Source organism: Notothenia rossii, assembly GCF_949606895.1.
Source record: "Notothenia rossii genome assembly, chromosome: 3".
In the NCBI taxonomy this organism is placed as follows: Eukaryota; Metazoa; Chordata; class Actinopteri; order Perciformes; family Nototheniidae; genus Notothenia; species Notothenia rossii.
In genome coordinates, this window is record NC_136901.1 from 80,181,599 (window position 1) to 80,195,963 (window position 14,365).

Consider the following 14,365-nt stretch of genomic DNA (forward strand, 5'->3'; position numbering starts at 1 on the left):
TGGAAAATGTTCAGCAGTACAGTTACATCTATATGATTTGTAATTATTGTGTGGTCCTTAGAATAATCAAATGTGGACACTGCGTTTATTTCAATAGAGAAGATAACTGACTTGTAGCACTGAAAACAACCAATGTATTGTTTGTTTACTTAAATGAATAAACATAAACAATGACTGTCAGTCCTGAGTCTAATAACAGACCCCTCGATTGGTAACCAAGCTGAGTGCTCTTGTTTCTTGTGGCTTAGCTTCATGAGAAAAATGCATCTTTCCAATGTGGCTTCTCATTGCAAAACTTTAGTGGTATACAGACTGCGCTAGATTTAAAATGCAGTATGTGTTGCACTGTTCAGAGTGTAGTGAAGAAGTTTGGTTTCTGAGTAGCCTGTGAAGGACCATTTTGTGAATTTCAAAAGAATGTGATAGTCTTTGATCTACTACTACTTTAAATGTGTTATCACCTGATCAGCTGTTGTAATTCCGATTATTCAGGACTAAAACTGAGTTTCAGAAATAGATAAAACGTCTACACCAGAAACCTGGAGGTCCGCTGCAACTCTGACTACTTTTACATCCAGGCTGAAGACTTTCTTTTTGCCGCTGCTTTTAATTGAACTATTCATATCTTAAACTGCACTGTAACTTTCATTCATGTATTTTTTTCTTTTAATGTTTATTTTATTATCTTTGCTTTTTAATGACCGTTTTGAAATGCCTCTTCTTTCATTCTTGTACGGCACTTTGAATTGCCTTTGTTTTGAAAGGTGCCTGCCACATCTTTCCTTTACACTGATTTAAATATTTTGCATTTTCCTGAATGTTCCGGACCAGCTATTTTGGTCCAATGTGGGCAGACCAACATAACTTCTAACTCGTGAAAATAAAGCAGATGAAAAAGAGAAGACATCTTTAGAATTAAATATCAAAGTTTCATTTCACAGCCATACAACATCGTTTACAATAATAAATACAGAACAATCTTCCACATCGTTGCAATAAAAAAAAAAAAACTAAATCTGATTTAATAAATTATATTTTAGGAAGGGTCTCTACGAAGATCAGAATCCATTGGTTTGATAATTGATCCAGTCTATTTAACAGTGTTCTCTGTAGATTTAAATCCAAGTACATCCACTTAGGTCCAGGGGTCCTACAGTCTGAAAATCCCAAAGGTTGTGGCCCCGTCCTCGTAGTACACCACTGAAAGGTTGTGTAACCAGACACCGAGCTGGTTCCCTTTCTCCAGCGTGACCAGCTCTCCCTGTGTGGCCGTGGACAGCTGAGGCGCACCGCTGCTGTCCAGGTTGCAGAACGCCTGCATCACTGTCTTCTCCTCTCCCGTCTCACTCTCCCTCAGCTTCACGATGCTGACCAGCGGCCGCTTTGGGTCGAGCTTGGAGAAGGTCACCCTGGAGTAGACGTAGTAGTCGCCAGGCTGCTCGATGGTCAACCACATTTTGTGGGAGTAACTGACGCTCTTTAAAACTGAGTGGCCCATATCCCACTCGAGATAACCCGCTGGAGAGACACAGGGAGAAGTTTAAGTAACATATATTTTAACCATCTAAAAAATATCTTTACTGCATTTCATATATCCAAAAAGTATGTTGTTTTTAATATCCCTTACCTCCTTTCTGATCTGACTTCTTGACTACCATGCGGGCCAGGGCTTTGTTTGATGTTTCCTGCTTTCCTGATGAGCGACGGGCAACTGGAGAAGAGAACAAACATCTGATCAGAGACACAGGTGAGATTGCACATTTTTATGCAACCTACTAAACATTGTTAATATTACTTTCAGGAATAGATTAATTCAATTAACATACATTTTCCTTCTGCTGATGGGAGCTGGGATGGATGCTGATGGGAGAAAAAGAAAAAGTAGTAGATCAGGAACAAGCAGTACAATATGATGAATTTCTAAAGATTCTTATTGCAAATGTTTAATATTCATAATTAAATGTTGAGATATTTTTTGTTTGCAAAATGCTCATTTTGTAACACGTGACTGCGCTGTGAATATCACACTTCACTTGTTTGTTCAAGAGCATTTCCTGTTGCACAGTTTCATTGACATGCTGGTTATATTTTTACACTGATGTGACAGATCTATTTCAATACCATTCAATTAATCTGAAATAAGAATTTAAAGATCTATTTTTTTTTTTAATAGAACAGAAAGAGTGTTTACACTAGTTTTAGATTTATTTTAAAGGACTTCAAACTTTTACGGTTATATAGTAAGTGCAAAGTAAAACATGTTTAATTGTAATGTATTGAAACATTGCTATATAATATCTGTAAAAAACATGTAGCAGTGCCACCAACTATTAGTACATTTAAAAAAATTGTTGCTTTTATTTTACCATTGTGTCATTTTGCTTCAGGTAGATGAATCCTCCGACTGAAAGGAATAAGTGCAGCACCACTACACCGGTCAGGAACCTGACGAGAGACTTGCTGTGGCCTTGTGATGGAGCTGGGAAGAGGACCTGTTGGGACCGGCTGAGGCGTGGAGGCACCGGCGGTGCAGCAACACTGGTCTGGTAAGTGTTGATCATGGTGGAGAGAATTGCTGAATCCTGAAGGAGCCCAGGCTCTGTGACATCCCATGCACTTCTGAACACTTGCACTCAAGCAACTGAGTTTGTTTCACGCTACTTCCTGGAAGTTCTGAGGTACAGATCTGTGACTTCTGGTTTATGTGTGTGTGTGTGTGTGTGTGTGTGTGTGTGTGTGTGTGTGTGTGTGTGTGTGTGTGTGTGTGTGTGTGTGTGTGTGTGTGTGTGTGTGTGTGTGTGTGTGTGTGTGTGTGTGTGTGTGTGTGTGTGTGTGTGTGTGTGTGTGTGTGTGTGTGTGTGTGTGTGTGTGTGTGTGTGTGTGTGTGTGTGTGTGTGTGTGTGTGTGTGTGTGTGTGTGTGTGTGTGTGTGTGTGTTGTCTGACATACCTAATTTTACTTGCATTTTCCCCTGCCTGTATGTCAGATATGTTTCCCTGAATAGCACGGGCCAAAGTATGAGAAATTGCCCAATAGTTTTAGTATACAATGAATGACAAATAGTATGATACAAACATTTATCAATTCATTTTCTCATCATTTAAGAAAATATTTAATACAACAAAAACAATACAGACAGGGCAGAATGTACACACTAAATGTATTTTTACACCGTTTCTCAGACCGCAGCAGCAGCAGAATACAGATAGGGATTATAGAGTAATAATGAAAGAAGGAAATAAGACATATTCTACTAATTTATCCTTATAACATTTCAATGTAAAGTCTCCGTGAGCACTTAATAAAAAAAAAAGCTGAATGTTCTGATTTAATTTATTACAGTATAAATTAATGTAAACATTTTTTAGATAAACAAAAGGTCATTAATCTTGCATAGACTCTGCGTGTGTACGAGCTTCGTTCGGTTGTGGTGGACCATAAGGCTGAAAAGGCTAATGTGAAACGTTCTTATAATGTGGTGTATTGACAGATCAGGTGACAGGCGGCTGCCCACAAATAGAGGTCACACTGTATGTCTATTACACATATCAATACTTGTTACAGAATATTAGCAACATGACCTTTAGAGTTATGAGTGTTGGGTGATATGCACACCATTTTGTATAATGCACAATACAGTCGTGACTGTTTAAGAGTAACAATTGTTGTTGTATCTAACACCAGGTCAACATATATATATATTACACATTTAAATGTTGCTTAATTTATGTAGTGTTTGATGATGCAACCACTATGAGAAAACTGCAAATGCTGCATATATAAATGGTTCCACGTGGGCATGTCTTTGCAACGGCTCACAGCTTCACCTAGTGGTTTATAATGTTCTCAATTATCCACTGTAAATATATACATGTACATCTATAAATACACTGAGTATACAACATGTTGTTTACAAATCAGTTTATTGTCTTAAATTCTGCCTGTGAAGTCAGACAATTATGTGAGAGTTTTAAAAATGTACAGGTTTGTAATTGTTGTATGAGTAGTAGGTAGGTACTCATTATTATATTGTTCTTGAATTAAATACTCCTGTTTGGTGTGGTTTCAGTTTTTTTATTGAAAACAATTAAACATTAGGAGAAAAAATATCCCTCTAGAAGATGTTTCAAATTATGGGAATTATTTATAAAGATATAAAAAAGGTATTAATTTATTTGTCTTTATTTGTAGTCTGGATGTCTCTCAGGGACATCATCCATGGTAGGATATATTAAACCTGCAGCAATCATTATCCCAGCAATCATTCAAAAAGTGTACTGTACATTGATAATTGCACGAGGGTCAGCACATGACCAAATCAAATATAAATCAAAGCAAAGCCTCGGCTACATGAAACTGAGATTGAATTTAAGTGAGTAAGAGTTGCTGTCACATTCATATTCATATGTGAAATCAATGGATTCTATGGATGCTATGGATTCTGGACAGTAATTCAGAAAAACAAACAAACATTGTTTCAATTTTCACAGTATGTTAGATGAAAACGATTTAAAAAAGCTTCTATGGAGTGTAGTGGACAACGAGAGTGTGTCGGTCATTGTGCCGGCTGAGGATCTGACGCTGGGAGGAGCTGAGGGAGGCTTGTCTGTGGACTGGGAAGAACCCAGATAAGGCTGTCCTCGCAGTTGGGTTCTCCTTTCCATGAAGAGACTGGGATTCTCCGCTGCACTTCATGAAGGCCACGAAGCATCTATAAAACTGTGTAAAAGTGCAAAAGAGTATTTATGAATTGAACTGACCTGCAAATCCCAACAAAAGCTTTCCCAAGACAAATCAGTAGGACACGTGACATCTATTCCATATACAGCTGTCGGGGAGAAGAGCTCTTTGGCTACCATAGGGAACATTAAACTATCTAGTGTGCTGCATGTAGCACCTGAGAAGTGGTACTGAAGAGGCGCTGAAAGATAAATAACTGGCTGAGACTGAGCCTCCTCAATGCCACAGAAGTGTTGTAATGAGTTCTCCTCTGTGGAAGAAACACCATCCCTCTATTTTCCTCCAAGATGAGCTGAGCATTAATTTGCCCTTTAACCAACAGGTCGTACATCTTAACCCTAACCCTGCCCTCGGCTCTAACCTGGTTGTTGAAGAACACGTAGATGATGGGGTTGATGACGGTGCTGAACTTGGCCAGGACGGAGGGCACAACGCTGACCACGGGGGTCACCAGCCCCGACCTCCCAAAGGTGGCCACCAGCGCCATGATGCCATAGGGCATCCAGCACAGCATGTAGCAGGACACCATGGATAACACCATCGCCATAATGTGCTGCTCTCTGCGATGGGCTGCCAGCAAATTGATCTTACCCACCTGGAGGCAGGGAAGAGGAGAGGGAGAGGGGGAAGAGGTTAAACCTAATAGTCTTACAAATACAACACTAAAAGATAAGGCATGGTCATGTTAGGGTCATTTGAAACACAGACTCTCAGAGTGTCTGAGGTAGATGAAAAGATGGTGGTACGCTGCTCATGCCTCTCCCTCATGCGTTGAACATTTCTTCATTTGGCGCCATCCAGTGGAAGTATTAAATCAAGACACTGTGACACATAGCAATGCACACCCACACACTCCTCCTCCTCATGGACCAAACCTGTTGACAATGAGAAGAACGAAGTGACTGATTGCAACAGATAGACGGCTCTGATCTTCAGATTGTTGAATTATTCTACCAACTCTTTCTCAGCTTTATGGCTCACTTAAGCGAGTTCTATATTCTCATTAAGGTTGTGGGAGGATTGAAAGCTTTTTATTTTTTTTATTTTTTTTTATTTTTGCACAACCAGTTTAGTAGTTTGTGGAGTGGACAATTGTACAATTTAGCCTTGCTGCTACAATGGGACAATCACATGGCTATTTGCTCGGCCAATAAGAGGGCTCAACACCATTTTTTTTATTGAATTGAAGCATATTTGATATTCTGGCTTTTTCTCCCATGCATGATTCAAGCTCCCCAAAAACTGGGTCTTACATTTCTCATAACGCGATTTGATCATTTTTTTTCATTAGACCTTTCGTGCCCTAAACGTTGTGCAGCGTCTATTAAGCAACAACTCCTAGAGTGAAACATTTAACTTTCTCAAAGCCTATAGGTGACAATTAAATAGCGCTCATAACTTCAACCCTAGTTTTTTCTCCAAGTCCAGAGTCGCAGAATAGGGTTTCAGAGTCAAAAATGGTTCTAGATAATTGTATAATATTTATTATGATTTTTAAATATGTGTTTTACGTGTTTAAAGAAAAAACTGCAGATGAATGCAACAAGATAATCAGTTGAACATTTCCAGCAAGTATGACTCAGTAATGTTAATCGTAACATTACAGTCAAAAAACCAATATCATTAAAGATAGTCCAGCAGCATTGGGGCCATTATTTGCCGTTCATTAAATGTGTCCTGCTGCTTTCTCCTGATGTGCTGCGATGCAGTAGCTGTTGTGCTAAAATGAGCTCATAATAAGCCATGTGTCGAGTGTTCCCTCTCAGCTGTGGTGATTGTCACTTCCTCAGTATGGATTTCACACCCCTGTGGACACAGTCTTGTGTAATCACCACTGTGATGTTCATGATGGTGCTCATGAATACATGACCATGTCTGCCTCTAGAAGGAAGCCCTCCAGAGGACAAAACGTGCCCTTTCTATCAAATCACTGCACACCTCTCGCACGCTCAATTACATTTCACCTTGTGTGGTGTTAGGTCACAACCTTTGTGGCTCTGTCTCCCCATCCCCTATCGAGTGATAAGTATTCTGACAACGTTCAATTACCAGTGATTTATGCATGGCTGCACTTTGTTTGAAACGTTGCCCACATAATCTAATAAATAATCAAAGCTAAATCCGACTAGCAAAACTCAATACTGTCTCATCTCAACTAAAAGACTAAAATATGAAAATCAAGCCGGTCTACAGAATTGTGCTACATGAAATCATTATGATAAGACATGTTCAATTGTGTCTTGTGTTTTAGAACAAATTCTTACGAAATGTGTCCATTTTAAATTCAACAAGACATTAGTATGGAACACTAAATCTCAAACGTGAGTGTGCTTTATAGACAGCGTCGTGAGTTGAATCTAAATGTGATTCTGTCATGCGGAGAGAATAACCATCTGAGCCAAACTGATCCTGTTTATAAGCTTTTGAAAAAGCAAATAGATGCTCCAGACTGGTTACTCAGTTTCTTGAGCCTGAGGCGGGCTCTCAGTTAAAGGGAGGCTGGTGGGTGCTGCTGGGCCCCCATTTACGGAGGCATCCATCAAATCTTTTTTTTAATGGAGGTGCTTATATAATAGCAGGTATCCAATAGTAACACATTGCTCCACACAATCTATAAATACCTACAAGGGGATTGACAAATGTGAGTATAGCTGCATGGAGAGGCCCTACATTAATTGGTTTGATTATTTGTGTTAGTTTGTGTATACCCGAACTAGGTGGGGATGAGTCACTGGAAACTGGGCGGGGGGTATTTGGCTTCAAGAAAACAGCAAGCCACAATTGCCCCCCACGCACGCTTCTGAAGAAGGTGCACCTCATTTATTCTCTTGCTGGAGACATTGAATATAAGAATGTGAACACTTTGGACACAAGGATTATCTGAATGCATGCTCCTGGAAATGACTTAGAAATCATGTGACCAAGTGTTAGATGGAGTTTGAGAGACACTCATCATTCATCCTATGGGTTGCAGTCTTACAAGCTAAGAACCCCCTTTGCAGCTCAAGAGCCACAACAGAGCCCATTAGGCAGAGATATTAAAGCTTACAGCTGATAGACATGATGAAAAGCGTCCCTCTGAACATAGCACTAGAAAATAGGGACCTGTAGTGAATTTAAATGTGTATTTGCATCAGGATGAATCTTAACAGCAGCTACAAAAACAACAGTACATTCTCTGGACAGATAATATGACCAGCATTTACAAAAATGTAAACATTCTGGGAAACACAGTGCATTAACTTTGTTTCATCATGTGTTTTCTGTTATGTTCAGTTGTGTTGTCTCTTTTTTTTTTTCATGTGCTTTCATTGTCAAGATACCATGAGCATCTCTTTAATTATGATCGTTCAGTAAAGATATTCTATTTCTAGTTCTATAAAGTTATCAAAAATCTTGAAATTCAATAATTAGTACGTCCACATACATAACCTTGTTAAGAAAGTGTGCAGATTATGATGAACTCACCCTCCTGATTGCCACCAGGATCCTGCCATAAGAGTAGATCATCACCAGAAGGGGCAGCAGCAGGCAGAAGATGAAGAGACACAACACGTATGAGACGCTGCTGGGTGAACGGAGGTGCCACTGGACAGAGCATGTAGTCCCCGGTCCCTCGGGCCCATAGCTGCTCCAACCCAGGAGGGGTGGCAGGGTCCAGAGCAGAGAGTAGAGCCAGGAGCCCCCCACACAGAGCCAGCACTTCCTGAAGTCTGAGATGTCAACCCGGGAGGAAAGCAGCACGGCGGTGTAGCGCTCATAGGAGAGAACAGACAAGGACACCAGGGACACAATCCCTAAAGAAAACAAGAATGAAGAAGATATAAAAAGTAAATCACAAGTTAACACGTCTCAAAATCTGACTGCCTTGTAATGCCACAGCCAAGGAAAAGGCGGGTCATCCGCTCTGCAGAGAAGGTGATCGGCTGCAATCTGCCATCCCTCCACGACCTACACGGCTCCAGAAACAGGGAACTTCCCGGGCAGGGAAGATAGTGGCCGACCCCTCCCACCCTGGACACAAACTGTTCACCCCCCTCCCCTCTGGCAGGAGGCTGCGCTCCATCAGGACCAAAACCTCTCACCACCAGAACAGTTTCTTCCCCTCCACAACCGGCCTCTTGAACAAGGCCCGCCCCCCCCCCCCCCCCCCCCCACTGATGCTTAGCTCAGCCACAACGTAGTCTCTATATGCATTACATTAATGCACACAATGTTCATACTGCTTACTGAACATATTTCTTGTTTCATATTTGATAGTTTATATTCTATTCATTCATAGCATTCTATTTCCATGTAAATTACTGCTTTATTTTATTGCTATTTAACTATATTTTATTACGGTGTCCTTAAAGATTTTTTAGTGTTATATTAGATTTCTTGTTTTATATTTTATGTCTGCACCATGACATCAAGTCAAATTCCTCGTATGTGTGAACTTACCTGGCAATAAACCTGTTTCTGATTCTGATTCTGATGAATCCATGGTTTAGTGTTGTACTGCTTGGACTTAATTCACTGTAAAATAAGGACGAGGCCACTATCATCATAATAATCTCTATTGTGGGCATTACATATAATGTAAGCTATCAGTGTGATTATTACTGACTCATAGGACCAGCTCTGTGCCTCCATTGAATGTGTGTCTCTCTCTTCAATGAAACATCCCACATAAAATATCACAAGATGTTAAAGAATAGTAATTCCCTTTGCCTTTCAGCCATCATGATCAATAATATATGTATATCTGTCAGTCCACCACTTTATTCCATACTGAAATATCTCAGTAACAATTTTCCGGAGTGCAATGACATTTTGTGCATACATTTATGGTTCCCACACTAAATCCTGATGACTTTTTGGACCACTGCCTTTTCCTCTTGCACCCCATGAGGTTTAAAAGCTTGGTTTTGAAGTTAATGACCATTCATTTAAGTACACACATTCACAGAATGACTCTTTGTAACTTTCTTGACTTTTCATGTATACTGCCAATCAGGTTAAAATATGAGTCTGTCAAATACTCAAGTGGATGGCCAATCAGAATTGAACTTTTACGATTTCTTTAATTCAAAACAGGTGGTTTGGAGATCAAATCAAACAGACAAAACGTGGTATATCTGAACTCCTCGCACTTACCAAAGAGGGAATTTGCGAACCCGTACCACTTGCAGCCGGACTCTCCAATGAGCCATCTCCCGTGCACACTCGCAGCGAAACTGAGCGGTGTGCCGAAAACACACACGAGAACGTCGCTCAGACTGATGTTCAACAGGATGACATTGATCGGCGTCCAAAGGCAGCGAAACTTTGCAAAGATAAGAAGAGCGAGGCCATTGTTGAGGATTCCCGTCACCAAGATGAATCCGAGGCATACTGCCACCACCGTGTGGCCGGTCCGGCTCAGCCCGCCCAGGCTGGAGCCGCACCCGGAACTGTCTGTGGTGCTGAAGTTACAGCTGCGGGTGTCGACGACCATAGCAGAGAGAGGAGAGCAGAGGGCTGGCGAGAAATACCAAGTCCTGCACAGCCCCACCACAGCATGGCCGATATGTGACACTTATTAGTGTGTGCCCTGCGCACTTCTTATAACTGCACCCTATAATGTAACCCCCCACCCACCCTTTTCTGTGCAACGCAAAGACTCTGTTTTTTCTGTTTGTCTTTTATTTCCTTTCTAAGAACCTCCAGCTATTATAATGAATTCCTCTGAACTCAATGGCCTGTGTAAATAGAGTTAATCCCCTAAATCTATTGCTTTCTAGCAGAAAATGCATTGCCTTCCAAGTCGTTGTGCTTGAGCTCATTTTGAGACGCACACATTTTTGCATTGTTACAGTGATTTTCTTTTACTTTTTAGGATTTTTCATTGCCGATGTAGGCCAGATTTAGTTTTTCGCAAGATGAAGTTTAAATTCTCCAGTCACACTGGAAAGATTTAGTCAGGGTGTTACGCTCCAGAAATACAAACTTTGGTTGCATGAATTTGCTAAGCTTTGCATTTCTTATTCATTGCTGCTGTCTGTGCCAGACTGCTGCAGTGTACAGCTGCTTCAATAGAGCACATTGAGTCACATAAAAAGAGAGTTTAACACCTGTTCAGCATTTTCTTTTGTCTGTCTCACAATAAACTTACTTCCACAATAACTTTAAGGCAAAATTCAAGTGTTTGTGTATTTCTTTCTAATTTAGATTTTATTAACCATTTTGCACAGTTCCACTAGTTCCCATTCGTTTCTGCATTGAATGCAGTGAATTGTTGTCAAGGTTCAGTTCATGTTGCATGTTAATACATGTGCACTCCCCCCAAAGAAAAAAGAAAAAAATAGTTGTTTAGACATGTCCTTCTCTTTTGTTTCTGCTTTATTTATTTATCATCAAAATTCATAGAAATAGACCCAGATGAAAGGAAGCAAACACTAATAACCGAGTAAATACAATCCTTATTATTTTTATCTGACACTGAAACACTACACTTTCTATATTCCTGTGCAAACCCTAGATCTCTTAGCGTGTTTGCATCGAGCAACACTGCTGGTTCTGTGAAGACCAGATGTATTCATTTGAAATTCCAGTGGATGTATGACTGGAGGGATTGACGTAATTCTGATCTTTAACGCTGTAGTCACAGGGAGATCTCTGTACATCTCAAATGCTACTGGTGTCAGCTGGAACATAGACATAGCGACCATTTTCCCATGAACACTTAATGCCCCCTCTTCTCGCTGTGCAGTCACTATCACTTGCTGGTTGGAAGCTCAACAGGCAGTCATCAGTGCAGACCTAATCTCCTCGTCCTCTTTCCTCCATGGACCCTCTGATCAGCCTGATGTCTGACACAAGAGAGGAAGAGGGATTATGGTTTCACGTCTGCATGGGCTGCTCAATCCATGCCTGCATATATTTTTTCCAAATGTGTTACCATTCGGCTTTCTTTAATATGTTTTAAATTGTTAATTAAAAGCGATCTCACAATCTGGCTATTATTCATCACTTTTTCCAAATGAGCCCTGTAAGGCAAAGAAGAAGTAATTGCTGTTATCGAGTTGGAAGAATGCAAGTTTTTTTGTTTTTTTCACTGCAGATGTACTGTTTATCTTTTTACACCTGCAGGTATAGCCAACAACAGGAAACTGTCTAAAATATTTTGTATTAGGGGGCTTTTTTGTTATTTACTTTATCAGTTGTGTGCTTTTTTATTGTTCCTGTAAAAGAACATTATCTGTTGCAAGAAAAATAGGAATCCTTATCAATTGGAAGATATTGAAAAGAAAGATCAAATATGGCTGATACAGAAGAAAAGGTCAGGGATTGGAGGGATGAATTAACAATGTAAAGACTTTGAGTGCTGAACCATTTCAGACAAATACCTCAATAGAATATCTTAGAAAATATGCGCTATGGTACAACAAATGATATTGACGGGATCGATCCACTGACCCTCCAATTGGTATATTCCTGAATGCAACACACATATAACTACGTTCTTCTCTTTTTATGTTACATGTATCACAGAGGTGTGCACAACTATACAGTCTGCAGAAGTCACCATTTTCAGGCCATGAATGCCATCCTTCGTAAGGCTTCTTTTCCTATGTGCATCAGATGTTGCGCGGATCCTGCTTGGGTAAGAAGATAGATACATCTATATATAGACTGTGTAGGCATCCAATGCACATATCGTTTTTTGCATAATGTCTTTCCAGCATATGTGTTGTATGTATGTTCCTCATATATCACAGTTAAAGTGTTTCCCTGCTCCGGCATTATCCCATTTTCAACACAGGCGTTGGTTAGAGTCTTGGACTGATTATGGGGTGTTTTCCCACTGAGCCCAAACACATCAAATGGCCTCTAATCCACTAACGCACCTGAGTTGGGGTCCATAAGCCCGTTGTCAACAGTGCACAGTAGGACCATTTCGTTACTCACTCATGTTAATGTGGTACCAGATGGGAGGGACTAATAATAACAACACAGTATCGTCAATGGTCCACGCTCACCATGTGGTGATGTGTACTCCTCCATCTGGGCTATGAATGGTGTGTGCAGTCAAATGGTGCTACTGTCGTCATGTACCTCTGATTCACTATGCAGGATAATATCAGACTCATCGACTTAACATGGTGTTACAGATTCGTTATCTGGGTGTCATATTGGTAGAAATAGATTCATCATCAGAAACATTCCTAGTCCAGTCTGCTCTGATTGGATCTGGCTGGCTCTGTTGTGATTGGTCAACCGTTTAGAGATGTCCCGCCCCTTAGCATCACATACAATGTGTTGGAGCACTATCCAATAGAAGCATGAATGTAACGTAGTGATGTCACTATGTTACAGAAGTAAACAAAGGAGTCTAATTAAGGCGTTTCAGGCAGGAGGGGAGAGAAAATCCCTTTGGAGGGAACTTTGGGATTTTAGTCTTTGCAGACCATTTACATGCACACAACCCTATATAACACACTACAGGAAAGGGAAAATCCCTTGTAAAAGGGCCTCTTTAACTTTCCAACCATTCTCACCTGTAATTTGTGTTAACTGCTAGTAAGCATACTTTAGCATGATAACTTGTAAACCAAGAAGAAGAACATGGTAAAACATGGTAAATATCAGCAGGTTATCTTTGTAAGAATACGTTTTTTAGGATGTATTTATTTAAAATCCCCACTGTAACTATGCGGTCTAAGAGAGTTGCTATGGCTGTAGACTACATACTGCATACTACATATAACATACTCAATCAGTAGGTACAGCATATATATATATATATATATACAGTACATGTTTTCAAGCAAAAAAACATATAATGACCGAATTCATCTGGACTTTACGTCATGACCTACTTTCCTTCTAACTTCCTTTTTTCTGAAGTCAAAATAAGCTACAAATATATTGTCTACCTCCACCATTCATGCTTTTTCAAGAGGTGTTAAACCATAATAAACCTCCTCACAAAGCATTCATTAAACAGCCAAACTAAAGGTGTCGACATGCTCCAATAACGACAACAAACCTTCTAAAAAATATCCACTGCAGTTTCCACGTTTTTTATTATGCTACTTTTGGATCATCCCCTTCTTGTGTTAAATGCTGTGATAAGAGGTCAAATAAGACAAATAGGTGAGAAGAGATATAGAAATAAGGGATGATAATGATTGTGTGAGTTGCGTATCCTCAAAAGAAAATGTGTAGACTCATTTGAATGTGAACGCAGCATCAAACTTATCCATTGGTTCATTCTCTTTCTGAGTGCACTCTTCGGCAGCTCTTATGGGTTTGCTCCATAGACCTCACACGGCAGCAGGCCTTTTTACAACTACTTTGTGGGGGAAATATAAATTAACTAAAGGGCTCAATATTGAATCTACTATAGGACATGGAAGAAGGAGTCATAGGAGTAAATACAGACCTAATCACATATAGTGTAACCATGACACTGTGAAAGGTCATTCTATCTCAAGGCTGGGATTATTATGTCCTCTTTTATTCCATAGCAGCTTTTTCCCCAACACCTGTTTTATTTCATAATGTCTTTTTAAATAATATAATATTTTTCTGTCAGTCAAGACACACAGTAGATATGTTTGGAACATCATTGATACATTATCATGTTAGTGCTAGACTAC

The 14,365-nt window shown here is 40.0% G+C and overlaps 2 protein-coding genes across 2 annotated transcripts; both read right to left on the reverse strand.

The window, feature by feature from the left end:
* Nucleotides 1-908: 908 nt before the first annotated feature.
* cd40lg (CD40 ligand) lies at nt 909-2,656 on the reverse strand. The gene is made up of 4 exons (XM_079668929.1): nt 2,367-2,656; nt 1,827-1,860; nt 1,628-1,711; nt 909-1,518 (listed from the first exon to the last, which is right to left on the reverse strand). Exons 1-4 carry the CDS (start codon nt 2,559-2,561, stop codon nt 1,151-1,153), a joined length of 681 nt encoding a protein of 226 aa, XP_079525055.1. The 5' UTR covers nt 2,562-2,656; the 3' UTR covers nt 909-1,150.
* A 434-nt stretch (nt 2,657-3,090) lies between these two features.
* Nucleotides 3,091-10,218, reverse strand: tmtops3a (teleost multiple tissue opsin 3a; the record flags this gene model as incomplete). The annotated part of the gene is made up of 4 exons (XM_079671331.1): nt 3,091-4,718; nt 5,101-5,334; nt 8,208-8,536; nt 9,879-10,218. The coding sequence occupies 4 exons, from the start codon at nt 10,216-10,218 to the stop codon at nt 4,521-4,523; spliced, it is 1,101 nt and encodes a 366-aa protein (XP_079527457.1). The 3' UTR covers nt 3,091-4,520.
* Nucleotides 10,219-14,365: the final 4,147 nt, after the last annotated feature.

What these genes read in the sequence shown, in the direction of transcription:
- cd40lg (XM_079668929.1), bottom strand. Translation starts at nt 2,561, where the DNA reads ATGATCAACACTTACCAGACCAGTGTTGCTGCACCGCCGGTGCCTCCA. An exon ending in TGAAGCAAAATGACACAATG is followed by an intron (nt 1,861 to 2,366) that starts GTAAAATAAAAG and finishes TTCTCCCATCAG; the next exon opens with CATCCATCCCAGCTCCCATC. An exon ending in CCCATCAGCAGAAGGAAAAT is followed by an intron (nt 1,712 to 1,826) that starts GTATGTTAATTG and finishes TCTCTTCTCCAG; the next exon opens with TTGCCCGTCGCTCATCAGGA.